Consider the following 24,201-nt stretch of genomic DNA (forward strand, 5'->3'; position numbering starts at 1 on the left):
TAACATATTAAAATCCCTTACATCTATTATCGGTCGTTTGATTGACACGCCCTGATGGTAATGGTATCCAACCAAACAATAAACATGCTAGACGAGTATATTGTAAAGTTTAGGACCACCAGAAAAAGGTGTTATATGTAAGTTTATCAACACATTATCGCATGGTTGTTTGAGTTTATGTACTCCGGAAAGCTTATTTCCATTTGTTCATCAATATTTCAATAACTTATTTTTATATACAAATATCATGTTAAGTCCGTGGATGGGCGAAAGCGATCACAAAGAATTTCGTTGCTTTTGTTATTTTTTCTAACATGTCCAACTATCATTTAACGAATGTGTTTTTTTCTTCTCGTACTCCGGCTCCCAGTTCCTTCGACATCCTAGCACATCCTCAAAACATCCATGATACCACAGATACTTGATATTCGGTATCGTTATATCCTACACAAGCCTTCCATGAAGCTCCAGTCTTTCTGACGGGTAGTGCCAGATGGAAATCATTTAGCATTCTGTTTATATGTATGCAATACATTATAATTAACACAAATGGACCTCGTTCCGAGTCCCTGTGGTTGAACATGAACTGCTTGTTTTCTGGACATCAAATAACGATCACATACGTTCGAGCTGGCTTGATTCCTGTGTACAGAATCGACTTGTTGTAGAGCGTTCCCCATGTGTACTGTAAAACCTCTACTCTCATCAGACGGCCAGTTTTATGATGAAGACGTTTGCTCAGCCGTGTATCTGTGGATTCACAAGAACTAGCTCCTGTTCTTATCATAAAACATGCTTATGAGTTTCGTGCCACTCTTATAGCAGAAAGCATTAAAAAATTGAAATTATCATTTGTTTTTCCTTCTATACAACAATTACTATACAACCAACAGCTACACAACGGTACCTTTCCCGCTATATAACAGTACCTTTCCCCCTTTATATCGGTACCTTTCCCCCTATATAACGGTACCTTTCCCGCAATATAACAGTACCTTTCCCGCTATATAACGGTACCTTTCCAGCTATATAACGGCACCTTTCCCTCTATATAACAGTACCTTTCCCCCTATATAACAGTGCATTTCCCCCTATATAACAGTACATTTCCCGCTATATAACGGCACCTTTCCCGCTATATAACGGTACCTTTCCCCCTATATAACGGTACCTTTCCCCCTATATAACAGTACCATTCCCCCTTTATATCGGTACCTTTCCCGCTATATAACAGTGCCTTTCCCCCTTTATATCGGTACCTTTCCCCCTATATAACAGTACCTTTCCCCCTTTATATCGGTACCTTTCCCCCTATATAACAGTACCTTTCCCGCTATATATAACAGTACCTTTCCCGCTATATAACAGTACCTTTTCCCGCTAAATAACATACAGTGTCTTTTTCCGCAATACAACAGTGCCATTTCCCGCAATACAACAGAACCTTTTCCCGCTATACAACAGTAACTTTTCCCGCTACACAATGAATTTTGTTGGTTTCATCAATATCATGGATACCCTTCATCCTCGATGCTCCAGGGGTTACTACCACTGACGTGTGGATGTGACGTCAATAATAGTAACCCCTGGACTATCGAGGATGGAATATTCTTCTACTATTAACCTTAACTTAGGAAATTCGTTGACTTCACGAAATGCCTTGGGAAAGCATTAGAAAGGAGAATTTCTTTACTTTGCTATTGCTTATTTCAACTAAAAACTTTTGCTTTATTTGGATTTTATTTTAAATTGGGACCTGGTTATAAGGATTCTAATTATTACTTGAACTTATTCACAGAACTGGATTTGTTCATATATGTTTATATAGGTAATGATTACAGAAGATTAATGAGAGCGATGTGTAAGGAGAGTGACCGGTACGAACGCTGTGTTATTTACCTGTGTACGCCAGATTACCTGTCGGCGGGGCCTTTGAAGTGCCCTGTTCAGTGAGTTCTCTAGCTGACAGGCCACTGCGGTGACAAACTGGTATGACCACCATCACTGGTAACGTTTTTCTTCTAGCTTTAACAATAACTCTGTCATTTCAAGCTTCTACGATTCTTTGGACACAAATATTTTTTTTTCGTATATTAATCAACGCATCAGGGAAGACTAGGGACTATAAATGGCCATGTGGGCCCTGTACATGTAGGTCACATTGAACTAGGGACTTTAATGGCCATGTGGCCCTCAGAAATTTACAGTAAAGAGAATACGTCCAGCACTATGGCACGCACGTCACTTCGACAGCGTCATTACGGAGATACGAATCGCTATAACAAAACCCCGACGTAACGTCGATGAGGACCAAATGAGAACTAAACACAGGGACATGGGAATAAACTTTATTTTAAAAATGTATTTGAATCTACCTAAGCGTCTGCACAGCTTTAATAGAATAGAATTCGTTCACAATTTTTAAATTTTGATCTACACACAAGTGTGAAATATTCTAAAGACACTGGAGCTCGAATATATTTAGATTGAAACTAATCCCACAGCTCCTTGTTATTTATGATAACGTACGACTGATTCATATCTAGATAAACTCGGCCTGTCTCTCAATGCATCGTCCAGTGGCTTAGTCGTCTCAGATCCGCTTGATAGAATTTAAGTCTTTCTGTTATTGAAGGTTGCTGATGCCTTAATGGTATCGTAACAGACAGGTTGATCCACAGTTCCTTCTTGGACAAAAATTCCATACATTGGAACAATACCTATATATGTAAAAACGGTTGTGCACATAATCATAGTGCACGATGGGGAAACTACAGTGAAGTGACAAACAGTCTGCATGCATTACACACTCGTATATTACACACGTTACATTTACGGTAAATGTTCACAAGTTTTGATACATTTTCTCTCGGAGTGAGTATTAAAGCTATTTCTATATAGTAAACTTAAACAAAACTATAAAGAGGAATATTATCTCTCTTTGCAAAATTTTGAATATCGAAAATTGTTGACAAAACTTCGGATCAGCAATCACAACCTAGAAATTGAAGCTGGTAGGACAAAAAAATACCTCGCCAGCACCGGTTATGCAAATTTTGCAATATTGTAGAGGATGAAGCTCACTTCATCCTCCAGTGTACAGTAAATTCTACTGAAAGAAAAAGTTTCCTATCTAAATACAACATTAATTCTATGTTCACAGACTATGAAAATTTAATAAAGTTATTGTCATCTAATGAACCACAACTTCTGCAGGATTTGGGCCTCTTCATTAAAAAGTCGTTTGAACTGAGGAAAGCGGGCTTGCTGAATGCATAAGTTGTTCTTGTTTTATTGTTATTGTGTTATACATGTAATGTTATCTTTGTAATTTGCTATCGATCCTTGTTTGTGGATGTAAAAGTGCAAATAAATGAATTGAATTGAATTAATATTACAGATTTGTTTGTTTTGTTTGTTTGATTTATTAACGTCCTATTAACAGCTATGGTCATGTAAGGACGGCCTCCCATGCATGCGGCGTGTTGCGTGTATGTTGTGCGAGGTGAGTGTACTGGGAGACTGCGGTATGTTCGTGTTGTGTCTTCTTGTATAGTGGAACTGTTGCCCTTTTTATAGTGCTATATCGCTGAAGCATGCCGCCGAAGACACCAAGCAACACACCCCACCAGGTCACATTATACTAACAACGGGCGAACAAGTCGTCCCACTCCCTGTATGCTGAACGCTAAGCAGGAGCAGAAACTACCACTTTTATAGACTTTGGTGTGTCTCAGCCAGGGGACAGAACCCAGAGCCTTCCTCACAGGGGCGAACGCTCAACTCAAGGCCAAAAGTTAGGCGGTGCCAAGGGAGGCATTAGGAAAGATAAAGTCAGTTAGGAAGAAGAGAAAAGATAAGATCCTAAATTTAGTCCACAGATACCACCAGTATAATAAAGTACTATTACCATACGACAAGGTCAATATTAAGCAATCCACATATTTAATGGAGACTCCCTACGCGAACAGGACCATGCGTTCCCGAGGAGTTAAAGTGAACAGTCGGGCAAGGATGGCTAAAGTCGGTAAAAATGGTGTGAATGTATCCAGTTTAATTTCTTATGAAATAGAAAAATAAAATCTCTCGCCAAAGTCTGTCTGCGTACGAAGAAATTAATTCAAAGTATGGGAATTCTAAAACGTCCTCCCGGCTCACTATGTCCGTGGTTACATTCAACTTTTCTTTACTTTAATGGTCAGAACTGGGAAACTAAGCATAACTTGACCGTCGTATTAATAAGTGAGAACTTTTGGAAGGCCTATGAACGCATTTAGACTGGTTTTCTTTGCCCGACTTTTCACTTTAAGCGTTCCTGTTTCGTCGACGACACCTGCTACACATCTCAAAATTGTAACCCGGCTACCTGCTACACGTCACTAAATTGTAACCCGGCTACCTGCTACACGTCACTAAATTGTAACCCGGCCACCTGCTACACGTCTCTAAATTGTAACCCGGCCACCTGCTCCACGTCTCTAAATTGTAACCCGGCCACCTGCTACACGTCTCTAAATTGTAACCCGGCCACCTGCTACATGCCTCTAAATTGTAACCCGGCTACCTGCCTCTAAATTGTAACCCTGCTACTTGCTACACGTCACTAAATTGTAACTCTGCCACCTGCTACACATCTCTAAATTGTAACCCAGACACCTGCTACACATCTCTAAATTGTTACCCGGCCACCTGCTACACGTCTCTAAATTGTAACCCGGCCACCTGCTCCACGTCTCTAAATTGTAACCCGGCCACCTGCTCCACGTCTCTAAATTGTAACCCGGCCACCTGCTCCACGTCTCTAAATTGTAACCCGGCCACCTGCTACATGTCTCTAAATTGTAACCCGGCTACCTGCTACATGTCTCTAAACTGTAACCCGGCCAATATCTTTGTTGGGTTGACTAGGTTTAACGTCCTATTTACAGTTAGGGTCATTAAATAAGAATGACCTTCCATGTTCGGGTTGTGTTTCCTTGTTTTAGTGGAACACTTGTCCTTCAATATTGCTATTACTGATGCATGCCACAGGGATCTGAGAATTAGTTACAGATTATATAATAATGGACCCACCAGAATGCCCTCGGACCATTTTTAGACGTTTTAGAGGACTAGATAACTATACTATACTCGTTTATAGTACCATAGTAGAGTATGATTTTTATCGTTTTTTTATCTAGACCTCTAAAACGTCTTAAAATGGTCTGAGGACACTCTGACTGGTCCATGATTATAAAATCTGTAACTAATTCTCCGATCCCTGTGATGCATGCAGCCAAAGACAAGCAACAAGCACATTCCTTCCAGTAACATAATACTGACAAAAGGCAAACCAGTCGTCACACTTCTTTATGTAGAACGAATATATACGTACCCGGCCTGTCTAGAAGTCTTTTGAGCTACAATATTGCAGCTATCCTTTATGCTGAAGCTAAGTAGACCCAGGCCAATACACAAAGGGGAAAATGTTTATAATGTGTAAGATTTTGAGTGGGAAGGTTAGCAAGGGAGCTTATTTATTATACTCATTATAACAGAGAATTGAGTGTATTTTCTTCCATACATGTACCTCAAAATAAAATGTGTCTTAAAGTGTCAGGTATCCAGGGAGATTTGATAACCATTATCCATTTCTGAACTACACCAAATAGAATCTTTTGTCATGTGAACATGAAACATTTATGTTTTGTAAACAAACGAAAAAGACACAAATTGGAAAGGAAGAGCATTTTAATAAATATATTTTATATGTAGCATTTAAAAGTAGAGCAAGATGAACCTACATATGTCTACAAAAACAATCTGGATTTTTTGTGACAACTAAGCATATTAACTAAACAAACAATACAACCACATTCCTAAAACACAGCACATATATATCACTCATTATCAGCCCAAGCACCACATGCATATCAATATCATTCCTTTAATAGCAGTTATCTCCCTTTAGCTATTACAATTATCTCCCTTTCACGTTAACATATTTACCTCCGATTAGGATATAACAGTTATCTACCCTTGAAACGAAGTATTGCTGAAGAGGTACTGACTTTTGTATAGATCTGTACACAATTTGATATCTACTTATCAATAATAGAAATAAAGATAACAAAAACAAATTACATTAATTAACACTAATTAACACCAATTAACACACAACCTGAAACAGTTGAATTTAAAGCTTCACACCAGAAGAAAATATTTCAACAAAAAATAAGGAGGAAGAAAAACAACAAAAAATAACAATGTGTTGGATAAGGTTACTGTAGCACTGCTAGCTATGAACACAAAGAATAAGAAATGAACATAATTGGTCCTATGCATAATTCACCTCTAAAATGATAATTTTCTATAATATACAAAAATAATAATGTCAGCACATATTTCATAAATATCATTGACTTGATTTTGTGCACTATAACACAACAATTTTCTGGAATAGAAATCTACAAAAAAAAACCAACATATATGTCATCGACAAACCCTGCCCATTCTCTGTTCTTATGTAGATTGTTACATATATATACTACAGTACCTCACACATCATCTTTCTGAGTTATCTCCCTTTCAAATTATTAATCTGTGCAAGGATAATTTATAGCTTGTGATATATCAAGAAGTGTTCTATCTATTACAGCTTTGTGAAGTAAAGTTTTAACTTATTAAGATGAACAGAATCTAGAAATGTTGTGTTATATTAAAAGATAAATAGAATCTATGATTTGTATAAGTTAAATTTTATGTATTCAATACTTATGGATGAGGTATAGGTATTCTATATTACAGTCCAGTAAAAGCTATCTCTCTTTTCAGAAGACAAATTTGTTAAATTTACATACACATTAATCTTTTTGAGACCAATTAAGAAGATGGTATGAAGTTAGAAATGCTGATCAATGTAACATATAAAATGTCATGGAAGTATGGTCATGCTGTCCAAAACCAGAAAACCAGTCCAAATGTATCAGCACTTTTGACAATCATATTCATAGAGGAGATGCTTGCATGTAGATATAATCCACATATTTACAGATACATCATCGTTTTAACAATGAACTTTCCCGAATAATACCCTGTTATAAACCCACCAATATACAATATAATATTCATGGTCACAAGCTCTTTATAACACACAAAATGAAGATCTTTTTACTATCATAACAAAGGGTTCCATCAGAACTTACACAATTCATTCTTTGAAAGGCGATATTTTTTACAATATTGCCGATATATTCAAACACAACAATAAAATTCTTTGAAAGTTGACACGTTCATCAGAACAGCTATAAATAGATAATGTTTTAAAAGTAGAATTTTACATGTCTGGGATGTCCAGTTAAATATTAGTTAACTGAGCAGTAAACAAATTCAAAGCAATGGAGTTGTACGGACAGGGGTGGAGGATAAGTTGAGGTATCATATTGACAGCCATTTAACCGTATAATAATGTGCAGTATAACTTGTCTAAACCAGATGTCTTCGGGACCAGCATAACTAGCCTGAACAGACAGATTTCCAGATTACACAGGTTTTTTTTAGTATAACTTGGGAAATGCTACACAAGTAAGCTGGAATATAGACAGAGATCAGGATTATATCAAAACTTGGACATGTTACTTATATGCCGTACTAGGTTTTGGAGAATTTAAGAACTGAGTGTTGGGGGGGGGGGGGGGGGGGTGGGTTGTGGTACATCATATCAACCTTGTGGGGGGGGAGGGACACCATATCAACCTTGTGGGGGGGGGGAGGGACACCATATCAACCTTGTTGGGGGGGGGGGGGCACCATAGACCTATTGTCCACAGTAACATGGCAGCTAACTATAATGTAATATGGGTTTAAGTTTACTTATTCACCCCTGAAGACACATTTAGACTCTTCTAAGTCAAACACTAGATCAGTTCTAAAGGTGTGAGTGACTTACAATTTTCAATTGAGAGGCAGAGGGCTAGTACCAATGTAGTAAAATCTCTTTTTATAACATCTTAAGAACTTGGCAGTCCTCATGCATGCGTAACAGGAAACACATTCAAAGAGAAAGTTTAACAATATAGCAATGATATTAAAGTCTTAGGGCAAAACATGTCATGTCTGTGCATCAAATTAAATTCTTACATATATTGACTGGAAATAATTTATATTATTTTACAGTAATCTCCCATTTTTTCCATGTCTACATATTAAGAAAACAGCCATGCAATACAAAAGACTCTTCCCAAAATCAATCTTCTCAACTATAACAACTTATGCATAATCATATAGACTGAATATCATGCCCCTGTGATTTGAATGTTGCAGGTGAATTAATAAAGCCTGAATTTTAACCACAATCCAAGTAAAAGAATGATCATTACCCATTTAATATTTACTGAGCTTTATCACTCCAGTAGTTTGTAATGAACTGTCCCAGTCCCAGAAGCAGAAGAGTCCAAATGAGTTTATAGGAGTGAATAGGTACTTAGTAATGTGAATTTCTAATGAATTGTTTGATAACAGCACATCATTCCTGATAAAATCTTGCTATGTTATACAGCATGCTTACTAAGACACACCACTGCTGCGATAAATTACAATTAATATACAAAACACTAAATCTAATAATATCAAAACATGTATGCAAACAAGTTTTATTGGATAAATAATATATACAACCAACGGAAACTGTAACAAGTTTGTAAAGGGAGAAGAACATTCTAGTTTCCGTTTACAAAACAATTCATCACAAATATGAACACATAGAGTGCCATAATGACTCAGTTTTAGGAGACGTGGAAATAGACCATTACAATGGATACAATATAAAAATTCAACAATGAGATTTTGGCTGTTGTCTTACAGGGATAGTTCATACAAGTGGATACAAATTTTAATTTATATACCGGTTTGTACATACTTTTCAAAAAGTCTGAATGATTTTGTCAGATATTAAATTGTCTGATTAAAAATATCATATAGCCATTTTCCCAAATTTTTACAGGGCATGATTACAAAATTTCATCCCTGTTATAAAATGTAATAAAATGTTATTATTTATAAAATAAGAAAAGAGTAAATGATACATTTAACTTATTTGTATAATTATTGAGAGGTTGTAAAATTCTCAATTCATAGCATTTTCCAAATTTCAGAATCATGATATTTTACCAAAATTGTGCTATTTTGACATATAAAAACAACTAGCTTATGCATGGTATGTTTTCTTGGTGTCTGGTTTGGCCAATTATCATATTTATGCGGATAACCTTTTTACAATAAGAATGTGAAGATGTGGTATATAGCTCATAAAATAAATAAGATCTAGACCATATATACCAATGACTCTTGATTGTAAACCGGTTTTAGTACTAGCAAGGGTAGTAATTTGATCTTATTAAATAAGGTATTCTCATACACCATCAAATTGAATGACTGTTTATTAAACATATGGTAATTTCAAGTATAAAATGTCCATGCATGTGAACAAAAAATACTGAATTATGTTTTTCTCCTAATAAAGTGGAATGTAAAAAGAATCTGTAGGTAGCTTCAGCTTGTACAAAATATCCCTGTATGATTTTATATACATCACTTGTTAGACTAGAACACTGCTGATTGGCACAACCGTATTGGAAATGCTTTAATTTTAGATTTACATGATATCCAAAGTTTATTCATTCACTTACATAATAATTAAATCTCAAAAGAAATGATATTGCCAAATCTGGAAAAGGATGCTTGATCAGCTTATAAACATATATATATCAATGTGTCATTGTATAAAATTAGTCTCATATATAATTCAGTAAATCACAACCTCTTTTATAAAGTTTTTCTTTTCTTTAATGCTGAGCTTGATGGTATGCATACACTTCCGATAAGATTTGAATATTAAATATTTTCCTGTATCTAGAATTTCAGAAAGAAAATGTAAATTTGTGACACATTGACACATTAGTTGTTACAATATAAGTCATTGTTGTGAGTAGTTCAATTATTATAACTACATAATGGAGATCTATTATCTAAACCCTGTAGAATCAAAGATTTCATTTCACTAAATTATAGAAATTCAGACCATTAATTTTAAAATTAAAATGACACTTTTCAATTAGCTCTACTGGTAATTTACAAAACAAATGAGTACAAATGAAAAACATTTATATAATCACATGACATCGAACAATCTAGTCATAATACTCAAAATAATTATTTCTTTTTTTTATTAAAAAAGATATGAAATAAAGTTATTTGTAATAATTGGCTCAAAATTACAATTATTCATGCTCGAAAACCTTTTTGAGTATTTCAATGATCCAATTTAAAGCTCTTATTTAGGTCTAGTGTCTGAAGTCAATGGTCAGTTATATATATTAACATAACATAACTTTACTTCAGATTTCATAAACTTAAGATTTTCATCAATAAAATTCATACACCAGTCTTAGCTTTGCTTGTGTAGTTTATTTATTTTGAATATGTAAGTATAATAACTTGAGAATGATGAAGCACTTATAAACTGAAGGACGAAATTGAAGTTTCTACTATAAAAAACTATGTTATTATATTATCTACCTTAACTTAGTCTCCGAATTAAACAAACAAGAACAATTAATATAAGTCTATGTATATACTACAGAACATCATCAATACATCTATAATACTATCACAGCTAGCAGTTTATTTCACTATCTAGAACCATTTCCTTGACTTTGGTGGCATCGGGCTGCTTGTCGTCCGACGACGATACTGAAATATGTGATATATTCTGCTGTTTGTTACTGTCCGATTGTTCTGAAGAGGCACTGCCGCGACTAGAGTCAACATTTTGTTCTGCTGAGAAAGCTTTCAGTTCTAATTGATCCAAGCTGGCTTGGATTTCACGTACAGCATTTTTACGTGCTTGTCGAATGTCATTGTTGGATCCGGACTCGATGCCGTCCAGCTTCAGTAGATTACGAGTCAACATTTCTTCAAGGTATTTATATTCTTTGTCGGTTTTTAATCCCTGAAAGTTTGATACTTTAGCTTCATACTCTCTAACCTCGGACAGAATAGCTGAAATGGTGTCTATGGGAGTCTTGGGTTTAGGCTTTTCCTGTTTGTTATGTCCGTTAGCCTGTCCGTTTCCTTCATCAGACGAAACCTTCCTGTCTGTCTCTGTGTTCGGTTGGTTCACTGTCGGTGGAGCGCTGTACTGAGAGGACGATGGAGCCGACGGGCCAGAGTTTGGATAATCTGGCTGTGGGATCTGTTGTCGTGGGTGAGGTGTGCCCTCGTATCGAGTCTGACTTTGACCCTGGCCATTTCCAGGGTTGGACATCGTGTGGTGGATTGGGATGACACGTTCAGCAGGTCGTGCACCATCGCCATGCATACCTTGTGGTGCTGCAGAATGCTGCTGGAAGCTGGGAGGTGGTGGCCCTGGCTGCTGATGTGGTGGCGGGGGTGCACCCTGCTGCATCGGAGGTGGCTGGTAGGATGGTTGATGGTACGGCTGTTGAGGTCGAGGTGTATTGAAGTTCTGAGGTTGACTCGGTGGGAAGACAGACTGAGCTGCCACTGAAGGCTGTTGCTGTGGATACTGGCCAGGAGGCTGACTTGTCGGACCCTGTGTGTTGTTAGGTCCCCCAGATACTCCTGTGTATATTGTATAACTACCCATGTCATTAGGACCTTGGCTGGAAGTCTCGGGCTGCTGTCCTCTATTGCCAGTCGTTGTTACATGATGTATAGGGATCTCTCGCACCACAGGAGAAGATCGTCCATGTTGCTGAGGAAAGTTTACGCCATGCCTAGGTGGTGTCCCTATGCGGGGTGGAGTGGCGGTCCTTGGGGGACTAGCCATATGTGTATCACTGGCCGTGGACATAGGATTCTGCCACGACTGCTGAGGTGGAAACTGTTGTTGTGGAAACTGTTGCTGTGAATACGATTGCTGTGGAAACTGCTGAGGATACGGCTGAGGCATCTGTGGATACTGTTGTTGCTGCATGTTACTGTTCTCGTGCTTGACAGGAAGCTCACGCAAGTTTCCTCCAAAGCCCGGCTGCTGTGGTTGTCTCTGTAAGAATTATAAGTTATTTTTAAAATTTTAAAAAGGATCAGATCCTTAATAACTTAGGCTGAGATCAATTATACAGAAAGTTAAGATAACAACTTAAATTGAGTGATCACATTGAATCAATGAGTTACAAAATGATATAATTATCATAATAACACCTATGACCTGGTACATGTATGATATTGTTTACATTCATAGACCATATATTCGCCGTAATTACTGCCACTCCCATATATAAGTGCTGCTTCTCTCTTCTGGAGAAGGAATTGAAGCTATATATAGCCACCACCCCATGGATCTAACAATGTTTTACAGCTCACAACGGCATTATCTAAACTTGTGAGTCTTTCACTATATGCTTTTCAAAGTAAAGAAAGCATATAACAGTGCTATCCATATTTACTGTGACAGATAAATGTGCCATAATCATGAGTATGAAAAGAGAGTTAAAATAGGGCCGACCACAACATTTCTGTTACCTACGCTGTGTATTCAGTATGTTTGAACAAGGATTTATAAGTGAGAAGGATTCGTGACTGTCTCTTTATATTACTAAACACCACGCGAGACGCCTATGAACCAGGAATAAAAACCGTTTTTCTCAACAAATACTTGTCTTATCGAGTCAAACGAAACACCATTGTAAAGTTTATTAAATTTCACGACGTATATTACTTGCTTTAAAGACGGAATATTTAGAGGATATGTCTTAAATTTTCGTTAAAAAAATATCAACAGCTCATGAAATGACGGCCCCGCTTCAGAAAGTAAGACGGTAACCATCGCACCCGCAAGCTACATCAAAGGCTGCGCCGGCGGATATCAAAGGAAAATCAGTCGTCGCCCAACGTCACGGTCAGTGCACAAACACAAAAGCGCCTGCCTTGGACTTCCCCAAAACCCAGTGTGACTTATCCTTCTCATATACGTCCTTGGTTTGAAACTCAATAAGACTATTATATTGTCAGACTTAATTCCAGAAAAATCCACATAACTAATTAAGTGAACATGACTCCAATATTATCAGAGTAATAAAATATCTGTAGCGGGATTGGACTGGGTCGATCATCGGTGACCAGGTAGCTCAGTCAATAGAGCTCTCGGCTAGTGTTCAGAGGGTCCCGGGTTTGAATCCCAGTCTGGCCGCCACATTTTCTCCTCTCCTGTTACAATATCTATAGGTAAACTAATCAAATAATATTGAGAAACTTCTGATTGACATGACGTAATGATCAAAAGTGTCTCATCGTGCTATACCTCTAACATTGTGGGATGTATATACGTTAACTGGTTAAATAGGTGTATATAGTCATGGTCATGCTGTGACAAATAATTACATCTTTAAAGTTCTATGATCAGTTATCATTGAGTCATTATTCTGCTAATTCAGTAATTGACTTTTAGTTTAATGGAATCTCTTTGTTTTGAGTTTTTCTAATGAAGCATACGTTCAGTTTATGACAGATATACATATCACAGCTATTTACGAATAATCAACGACTGATCAGTGCTGTAAATCCATACAATATAGAAATTGGTTGTACGCATAACATTCATGTGATCCACCTTACATTATCATAGGCCTCTAGTTGTAACGAACCCCTGTGTTCAAATTGTTTACATTTGGTCTTTGAAGTTGTCCTCGTTATTTGCAATTCAAAATTATCAATTCAAACGATCGAAGTTCCCCTTATATCTTACGAAGTACACCATATTAGCTAATATGCAGCGGGAAATACTGTATCACAAAACATGGACATGGAATAAATCGAATAAACTCGGGCAAACTTTTGACAGTACTCACCATTCTGACTCGGGGATCTTCCCATGTTGTCTGCCGGGTGTTGTGGTCTATAAAATAAGGCCATCCGGTCATTTTATCCAGAATCATTTCCCAGCCTGGCGGTAAATCGTTGTTAGTTGGCTGTTGAGGCATATAAGGGTTGGGGTACATCTGCCGACTCGCCATATTTATACTCGTATTAAACCCTTCCCTGCTTTTCGAGTCGGTTCACTAATGATCTAGAACCATCGACCGAAGCGACATCTATGTTGTTCCCGAAAATTCCGGAACGTACTTTCGGAACTGTCGAGGTTTTTCCTGCTAATTCTAAAGACTGGTTAAAGACGATTAAAGGGAAGTAACTGGCACAGAAAATCACGCACATGCTTGAAAGTGTTCTTGAACAACTATGTTATTTTTTTCTGATTTTGAGTAAAAATTACCACGGCAAGATAAGTTTTTTACCCAAGGAAACGATAACATTTTTGTATATAAATATATATTTCGTAAATATTTGCTTTAATCAGAAAGAAATTGTATGCATAAATGTATCTGCATCAATAGTTATTAAAGATGCTCCACCGCTGACAAATAGCATTTTTTTCACCATCAAAACAGGAGCAGGCCATTTAGTATTTTTCTTCAGTTACAAAAGTTATTTACTGTACACCATTACAATCATTGAAAAGTTTGAGCTTCTATTTTATCTTGAAGTTAAAGATATGGAAAATAATTAATTGCGTCCCAAAAAAAAAAAAAAATCCGTGGCACTAAATCCTATATGGAATGAAGTACTGATTGCGTGTTATTTTATATTATTTTTTGTGTTTATTAGGCATATAAGTTCACAATTAAACACCAATTATTGTTCAAGTGATAAATATCAATTATGCTATGTCGGCGGTGGAGCATCTTTAAAATACAATGTTAGCTGTAACAATAAATTAAATTCAAAAACTATTTTTTAACCATATTACTGACGGAAACCGTATATGTTCAAAGTTATCCAATGACATTGTGTAAATAATTTTGCTGAAATAAAAAAAAAAGGAATACTATTTTTTAATTTTTATCGGGGTATGAAAAAATATATATGAAGGTAATCAAATTTTATTAGAATGTAACAGGTATAGTTTTGAAAGCCCCCCGTAAGTTTTTAGCCTAATGGAGTTAGCCGACTATACATATTAAGGCATATAATGGTAATATTAATATCTCTTTATTCACTCTTTGTAATTAGTGAACATTAAATGTAAGGTATAAATGTATTTAATATTGTGATAATTAAGTTATAGATCAAAGTGTTTATGTCCATATACGTTTACTAAGAATTAATGTATATATATGTAGTTTATTTGTATCAGTACAAAACTGATTGCCTGCAAAGCCAAAAGTAATAAAGGAATTTAAATTCAACTAAAAAGTCATACTTGAAATCCTAGGCAGATCGCCAGTCACCTTGTGACCACTTGGCTGCCCAGAGGTTATGTATGGTGGCTGATTACGGCCATCTCGTGTTGTTGTGTTGTCGCCTTGTCGTGTTGTCGCCTTGTCGAGTTGTCGCGGTCTCAAACTGCGACAACCCGAGATTTAACAGTTAAAATGTCGACTTGTCGCGTTTTTGAACCGCGACAAGTCGACAACACGACAACACGACAAGTCGACAACACGACAAGTCGACATTTCAAACACGCTAATTAGCGCGTACAGAATCTCGTGTTGTCGCGGTAAAATGTCGACTTGTCGTGTTGTCGAGTTGTCGACTTGTCGTGTTGTCGACTTGTCGTGTTGTCGACTTGTCGCCTTCCTGTTACACATGCGCAAATCATATGAAATAGCCACTATCTTTGAATATAGAAAACTGAAGTCAATGCTTGTGTATGGTGGCATATGTCTGCCATCGATTTGCCGACTTACGACTTAATAATGTCGACATCGTTAAGGCATTAAGTCGACATCATATCGGAAGATGTCGACATAAACAGAAGAATATGTCGACTTACCACATGTACATGCCCACATAATGATTCCAAGATATTTATGTAGACAGTCGGTAACTCGGCGATTTATGTGTTTATGCTCGGGTGTGACACCGACTTGTCAGTTATTGATGTCGACATCTAAACTAAAAGATGTCGACATCTGGTCTTGAAAGTGGAAATCAAAGGCCACCCTTTCATAGAGCACTGTGTATATGCAGCAAAAGCCATACAACAGAGATCGACGTTGATTTTGTTAATTAAAGTTTTTATTTATTTGATTTCAAAATAAAAAAAAAATTGTGATCCTGCACATCCCGGCCATGAAACTGTAGCCTGCGTGTACGTAGCTGTTAGCCCGAGCTAAGGAAGTGTACAACGAATTATTAATATATATAACCTTGGGTTGAAAATTCGTTTCAAAGCTGTGTGTGTGTTTTGTTGATTGGAATTCGTACCAAGTCCATGTAGTACATACCGTACTATACTATATTAAAAGAATGAATGAAAAAAAAATAAAAAAAAAAAGATTTTTTTTATGTTGTATTTTCTTGTGAATCCCGAAAAATACCAGTTACCTAATTTAAAAGCCATAAAGGTCACAGTATAGGTACACAATACACATTGGGAAACCAGCTTTACTTGTTAGCTTGGCCTGTCCATATATATATACATAAATATTTACATCCCTCGAACCACTTATATAAAGGAATTTTTGTTACGGTCTTAATGGTCAGATTCAACCTTTGGGCTAAAAATCCTCCAGGAAGGCGGTTTTAAACTCCCAACTCGCGATACATCTGCATCTATTTTTCGTAGTAAAAACATGCGTTCTTTGTAGTCAAACGTAGTAAAAAAAAAAAAGTCACGTGCTTATACCTCATTCATGCCATTGGCCGGAATATACAATTGTGTTATGGGTAACTAGTGATCACGTGATTTTGTGTTTACTTCCGAATATGGTGATAGTTTGCTTGCCATTTCTTCGGAGAAATTGATTTATTTGAAAATATTTAGACTCCAAAATGTTATTAATATTGCATGCATATCATTTTGACTTGCACATATGCAGTGTTTTACTATAAATAATGAACTGAATGAGTTGTAAAACTGCCATTTTCACGTTTTGTAAATAAATGATATAATACGAATTGACCAATTCAATAGGTCTAACCGTCTAATCTAAAATCAGCGAAGATCGGCTACTCCCGGCTAAATTCGTAGAATTCTAAATTTTATATTTATATATATTATTACCTGCTTTAGGGTTCAGAACATATACATATATATCACAGAGAAAATAAGGCCAAATTATGTGTAAATACCAGGTCAGAGAAATCACTCTATTTGGAAGTAAAACACACACTCATGTGATCACTAGTTACCCACTAATACAATTCCATATTTATTTCGGCCAATGGCATGAATGAGGTATAATCACGTGACTTGTTTTACTACGTTTTACTACAAAGAACGCGTGCTTTGTACCATTATAGGGGAAATCCTCCGCGGATCGTGGTTTCATTTCCACCATTTGAAATTGTTAGCAATACTATCATATCATAGTTTATTTTCCATATTATTTCCAAACAAATAGTTATAAGTTTCCGCATAGCCCACTTAGCTTTTTGGGAATCTAATACATACATGTACATGTATGTACACATATACTAAGAAACACGGGCTTATGTGCTTACATGGCTGCTTCCCGCCTGGTAAATTGGGACCTAGGACCTAACTCATTATGCTTCGGTAGGTTCCGTACGAAAATGTATCATTTTGTTTCTCCATAGATTGAAAGGTCTCAAGGCCCTCTACCAATATTGTGAATTTCATGGCCCTGGGGTCTCGGGAATTTTCCCCAGGAGATAGGGTCTTTACCATAGTTTAAATAGGGAAACACATTTATGAGCATTATTTGCTCAATTTTCAAAGGAAACATATGTAATGGAATCAAATACTCTTCATATATTAAAAGGTTAAATGGATATCGTCACTGGCTGATTTCATGGGCCTGATAGGCCAATATATGGTGCTTATATACAGTGTATGTATTTGTTTCATTCTGTATCCGAACTCGGGTGACCAATCAGAAAAAACCATGCATGGTTGACAGGTGGCTATGTGTTTTGTAATTCCTGCTATATAGACTTCATTTTTAGTTTTCCCATGTTATATAAAACATTTCCAAGAGGAAAGAAAAAGGTAAACAAAAATACAGAAATAGAGAAAAGATCCATCTTTTATTGGCATGATTTACATCAGTCAGTAGTGGGTACCAAGTTCATCAAACTTTTTAAATGTGCAACTGCAGGGGCGTAGGAAGAAAAGGGTCCTTCCTGCACATTTTTCGTACTTCATTTTAGAAAAAATTTTGCCGCTTTGCGGCGCATTTCCTAAAAGTTCAAGCACGTAATGTCAAAACCTTTAATAATAAAAATTCAATACACATGAACTAAACTAAAAATGTCCATCAAGGGATTCTACTATTTCAAAATGCTTCTTAAAATATTAAATTGTTTAATGTCTAAGCAACACAATTAAATCAATTCATTATTTTTTTAGTTAAACAACAATGTGCTGATGGTGTGAAGACGTATGTTCAGATCGAGCAGGGTTGCATAATGGTATGACGACATTCACAATTATAATTTCTAAATGCAGGTAAATGTAAATCGAAAAATTACCACGTTAAGAACGCATTAAAATCCTCAAAATACACCGTAAAAACTCATCTTGGCCATTCCAAATCGTAATATTTTTCGCGGGGGAGACCCCCGGACCCCCAGAACACCAAAGTCTCGCGCATTCGGCGCTCGCAACATCATCAAAATCATATTTTTTTCCGGGGGAGATCCCCGGACCCCCAAAACACCAAAATCTCGACCCTTCAACGCTCGCACGCCATTTTGCATATTCATTAATTTCCTGTTAGCGTCGCCATTGATGTGGATGTGTACAAGGATTATATGTAATGATTTATGAGAAAAAGTATATAAAGTATATATGATTGTGTGTTGAATTAATCTCCTCCTGTGTGACCTATTGCAATTGTCTTTTGGCTGGCATCATCCAGTGTCTGTTGTAAACAATTTACAATCTTCTTAATAACCAAGAACCTCATACATGGACATGTTATTTGGCCATAGCATGCTGGGATGAAGGGATACAGAGTTTGTTCAAATCAATGATCTTGACCTATGTGCCAAGTCACAGGGCTGAGACATATTTATTTGTTTGTTTAAAAGCAAAACATTATTTATAACTGTGCATATCGGAATTCAGGTGACTGTTAGACATAAATGTATATATCCTTATTGCCTTCTGCTCATTCTCAAATCTCATCCATTTGTAAAACAATTCAAATTTTAACAAACTTCTTCTCCACAACACGGTTTTTCTCATTTTACAGCAAGTACAAAAACAACAACAATCAAATAACGATCATGAATATTTTGTATTGATATTATTTTTTTTTGCAAATTTCCAGCAAAACAAACATGTTTCAAATTAAATTAATACACATATTTGATTAATATTTAAAAAGGATTTTTTTTTATATCATAGCAAAGGTACATGGGTTGTCATTTTAATCAAGGGAGATAAATCCGTTTTGAAGGATTTTCCACAAAGTGGAAAAGTTAAGATTAATTCACCTCCCATGCATTATTCAACCAAATTTAGCCTGGTGCATTTCCTGGTCAACATCAATTATAATTTCAACACAAATTTTATTAGATGATGTTTCAAGTAATTGTCGAGTGAAGTCAATGCTTGTGTATGGTGGCATATGTCTGCCATCGATTTGCCGACTTACGACTTAATAATGTCGACATCGTTAAGGCATTAAGTCGACATCATATCGGAAGATGTCGACATAAACAGAAGAATATGTCGACTTACCACATGTACATGCCCACATAATGATTCCAAGATATTTATGTAGACAGTCGGTAACTCGGCGATTTATGTGTTTATGCTCGGGTGTGACACCGACTTGTCAGTTATTGATGTCGACATCTAAACTAAAAGATGTCGACATCTGGTCTTGAAAGTGGAAATCAAAGGCTTCCCTTTCATAGAGCACTGTGTATATGCAGCAAAAGCCATACAACAGAGATCGACGTTGATTTTGTTAATTAAAGTTTTTATTTATTTGATTTCAAAAAAAAAAAAATTGTGATCCTGCACATCCCGGCCATGAAACTGTAGCCTGCGTGTACGTAGCTGTTAGCCCGAGCTAAGGAAGTGTACAACGAATTATTAATATATATAACCTTGGGTTGAAAATTCGTTTCAAAGCTGTGTGTGTGTTTTGTTGATTGGAATTCGTACCAAGTCCATGTAGTACATACCGTACTATACTATATTAAAAGAATGAATGAAAAAAAAAAAAAAAAATAAAAAGATTTTTTTATGTTGTATTTTCTTGTGAATCCCGAAAAATACCAGTTACCTAATTTAAAAGCCATAAAGGTCACAGTATAGGTACACAATACACATTGGGAAACCAGCTTTACTTGTTAGCTTGGCCTGTCCATATATATATACATAAATATTTACATCCCTCGATACACTTATATAAAGGAATTTTTTTTACGGTCTTAATGGTCAGATTCAACCTTTGGGCTAAAAATCCTCCAGGAAGGCGGTTTTAAACTCCCAACTCACGATACATCTGCATCTATTTTTCGTAGTAAAAACATGCGTTCTTTGTAGTCAAACGTAGTAAAAAAAAAAAAGTCACGTGCTTATACCTCATTCATGCCATTGGCCGGAATATACAATTGTGTTATGGGTAACTAGTGATCACGTGATTTTGTGTTTACTTCCGAATATGGTGATAGTTTGCTTGCCATTTCTTCGGAGAAATTGATTTATTTGAAAATATTTAGACTCCAAAATGTTATTAATATTGCATGCATATCATTTTGACTTGCACATATGCACTGTTTTACTATAAATAATGAACTGAATGAGTTGTAAAACTGCCATTTTCACGTTTTGTAAATAAATGATATAATACGAATTGACCAATTCAATAGGTCTAACCGTCTAATCTAAAATCAGCGAAGATCGGCTACTCCCGGCTAAATTCGTAGAATTCTAAATTTATATTTATATATATTATTACCTGCTTTAGGGTTCAGAACATATACATATATATCACAGAGAAAATAAGGCCAAATTATGTGTAAATACCAGGTCAGAGAAATCACTCTATTTGGAAGTAAACACACACTCATGTGATCACTAGTTACCCACTAATACAATTCCATATTTATTTCGGCCAATGGCATGAATGAGGTATAATCACGTGACTTGTTTTACTACGTTTTACTACAAAGAACGCGTGCTTTGTACCATTATAGGGGAAATCCTCCGCGGATCGTGGTTTCATTTCCACCATTTGAAATTGTTAGCAATACTATCATATCATAGTTTATTTTCCATATTATTTCCAAACAAATAGTTATAAGTTTCCGCATAGCCCACTTAGCTTTTTGGGAATCTAATACATACATGTACATGTATGTACACATATACTAAGAAACACGGGCTTATGTGCTTACATGGCTGCTTCCCGCCTGGTAAATTGGGACCTAGGACCTAACTCATTATGCTTCGGTAGGTTCCGTACGAAAATGTATCATTTTGTTTCTCCATAGATTGAAAGGTCTCAAGGCCCTCTACCAATATTGTGAATTTCATGGCCCTGGGGTCTCGGGAATTTTCCCCAGGAGATAGGGTCTTTACCATAGTTTAAATAGGGAAACACATTTATGAGCATTATTTGCTCAATTTTCAAAGGAAACATATGTAATGGAATCAAATACTCTTCATATATTAAAAGGTTAAATGGATATCGTCACTGGCTGATTTCATGGGCCTGATAGGCCAATATATGGTGTCTTATATACAGTGTATGTATTTGTTTCATTCTGTATCCGAACTCGGGTGACCAATCAGAAAAAACCATGCATGGTTGACAGGTGGCTATGTGTTTTGTAATTCCTGCTATATAGACTTCATTTTTAGTTTTCCCATGTTACATGTTATAAAACATTTCCAAGAGGAAAGAAAAAGGTAAACAAAAATACAGAAATAGAGAAAAGATCCATCTTTTATTGGCATGATTTACATCAGTCAGTAGTGGGTACCAAGTTCATCAAACTTTTTAAATGTGCAACTGCAGGGGCGTAGGAAGAAAAGGGTCCTCCTGCACATTTTTTCGTACTTCATTTTAGAAAATTTTGCCGCTTTGCGGCGCATTTCCTAAAAGTTCAAGCACGTAATGTCCAAAACCTTTAATAATAAAAAATTCAATACACATGAACTAAACTAAAAATGTCCATCAAGGGATTTCTACTATTTCAAAATGCTTCTTAAAATATTAAATTGTTTATATGTCTAAGCAACACAATTAAATCAATTCATTATTTTTTTTAGTTAAACAACAATGTGCTGATGGTGTGAAGACGTATGTTCAGATCGAGCAGGGTTGCATAATGGTATGACGACATTCACAATTATAATTTCTAAATGCAGGTAAATGTAAATCGAAAAATTACCACGTTAAGAACGCATTAAAATCCTCAAAATACACCGTAAAACTCATCTTGGCCATTCCAAATCGTAATATTTTTCGCGGGGGAGACCCCCGGACCCCCAGAACACCAAAGTCTCGCGCATTCGGCGCTCGCAACATCATCAAAATCATATTTTTTTTCCGGGGGAGATCCCCGGACCCCAAAAACACCAAAATCTCGACCCTTCAACGCTCGCACGCCATTTTGCATATTCATTAATTTCCTGTTAGCGTCGCCATTGATGTGGATGTGTACAAGGATTATATGTAATGATTTATGAGAAAAAGTATATAAAGTATATATGATTGTGTGTTGAATTAATCTCCTCCTGTGTGACCTATTGCAATTGTCTTTTGGCTGGCATCATCCAGTGTCTGTTGTAAACAATTTACAATCTTCTTAATAACCAAGAACCTCATACATGGACATGTTATTTGGCCATAGCATGCTGGGATGAAGGGATACAGAGTTTGTTCAAATCAATGATCTTGACCTATGTGCCAAGTCACAGGGCTGAGACATATTTATTTGTTTGTTTAAAAGCAAAACATTATTTATAAACTGTGCATATCGGAATTCAGGTGACTGTTAGACATAAATGTATATATCCTTATTGCCTTCTGCTCATTCTCAAATCTCATCCATTTGTAAACAATTCAAATTTTAACAAACTTCTTCTCCACAACACGGTTTTTCTCATTTTACAGCAAGTACAAAAACAACAACAATCAAATAACGATCAAGAATATTTTGTATTGATATTATTTTTTTTTGCAAATTTCCAGCAAAACAAACATGTTTCAAATTAAATTAATACACATATTTGATTAATATTTAAAAGGATTTTTTTTATATCATAGCAAAGGTACATGGGTTGTCATTTTAATCAAGGGAGATAAATCCGTTTTGAAGGATTTTCCACAAAGTGGAAAAGTTAAGATTAATTCACCTCCCATGCATTATTCAACCAAATTTAGCCTGGTGCATTTCCTGGTCAACATCAATTATAATTTCAACACAAATTTATTAGATGATGTTTCAAGTAATTGTCGAGTATGTATACATGAACTTTGACATCTGCCATGGCACAACATGTAATCTTCAATTTATCAATGTTTCACAATCAACGTCTACTCTAAGCCTTCTGTTTCAAATGGTGGAAATGAAATCACGATCCGTGGGGGGATTTTCCCAATAATGGTACAAAACACGCGTTCTATGTAGTCAAACGTAGTAAAACAAGTCACGTGATTTTACCTCATTCATGCCATTGGCCGAAATAAATATGGAATTGTATTATGGGTAACTAGTGATCACATGAGTGTGTGTTTACTTCCAAATAGAGTGATTTCTCTGACCTGGTATTTATACAAAATTAGGCCTTTTGAAGAAGATCTTACTTTCTCTGTGTTATATGTATATGTTCTGAACCCTAAAGCAGGTAATGATATATATAAATATAAATTTCGAATTCTCGGATTTAGCCGGGAGTAGCCGATCTTCGCTGATCTTAGATTAGACGGTTAGACCTATTGAAATGGTCAATTCGTATTATATCATTTATTTACAAAACGTGGAAATGACAGTTTTACAACTCAGTTCAGTCATTATTTATAGTAAAATATTACATATGTGCAAGTCAAAATGATATGCATGCAATATTAATAACATTTTGGAGTCTAAATATTTTCAAATAAATCAATTCTTTCTCCGAAGAAATGGCAAGCAAACTATCACCATATTTGGTAAGTAAACACACAATCACGTGATCACTAGTTACCCATAATGCAATTGTATATCCGGCCA

The 24,201-nt window shown here is 36.0% G+C and overlaps 1 protein-coding gene across 1 annotated transcript; it reads right to left on the bottom strand.

Moving 5' to 3' along the window:
• Window positions 1–8,611: 8,611 nt before the first annotated feature.
• LOC138309370 (BAG family molecular chaperone regulator 3-like) lies at window positions 8,612–14,066 on the bottom strand. The gene is made up of 2 exons (XM_069250549.1): window positions 13,848–14,066; window positions 8,612–12,043 (listed from the first exon to the last, which is right to left on the bottom strand). Exons 1-2 carry the CDS (start codon window positions 14,010–14,012, stop codon window positions 10,652–10,654), a joined length of 1,557 nt encoding a protein of 518 aa, XP_069106650.1. The 5' UTR covers window positions 14,013–14,066; the 3' UTR covers window positions 8,612–10,651.
• Window positions 14,067–24,201: the final 10,135 nt, after the last annotated feature.

This window comes from Argopecten irradians, chromosome 15, assembly GCF_041381155.1.
Source record: "Argopecten irradians isolate NY chromosome 15, Ai_NY, whole genome shotgun sequence".
NCBI lineage: Eukaryota > Metazoa > Mollusca > Bivalvia > Pectinida > Pectinidae > Argopecten > Argopecten irradians.

What these genes read in the sequence shown, in the direction of transcription:
- LOC138309370 (XM_069250549.1), bottom strand. Translation starts at nt 14,012, where the DNA reads ATGGCGAGTCGGCAGATGTACCCCAACCCTTATATGCCTCAACAGCCA. An exon ending in AAGATCCCCGAGTCAGAATG is followed by an intron (nt 12,044 to 13,847) that starts GTGAGTACTGTC and finishes TAATTCTTACAG; the next exon opens with AGACAACCACAGCAGCCGGG.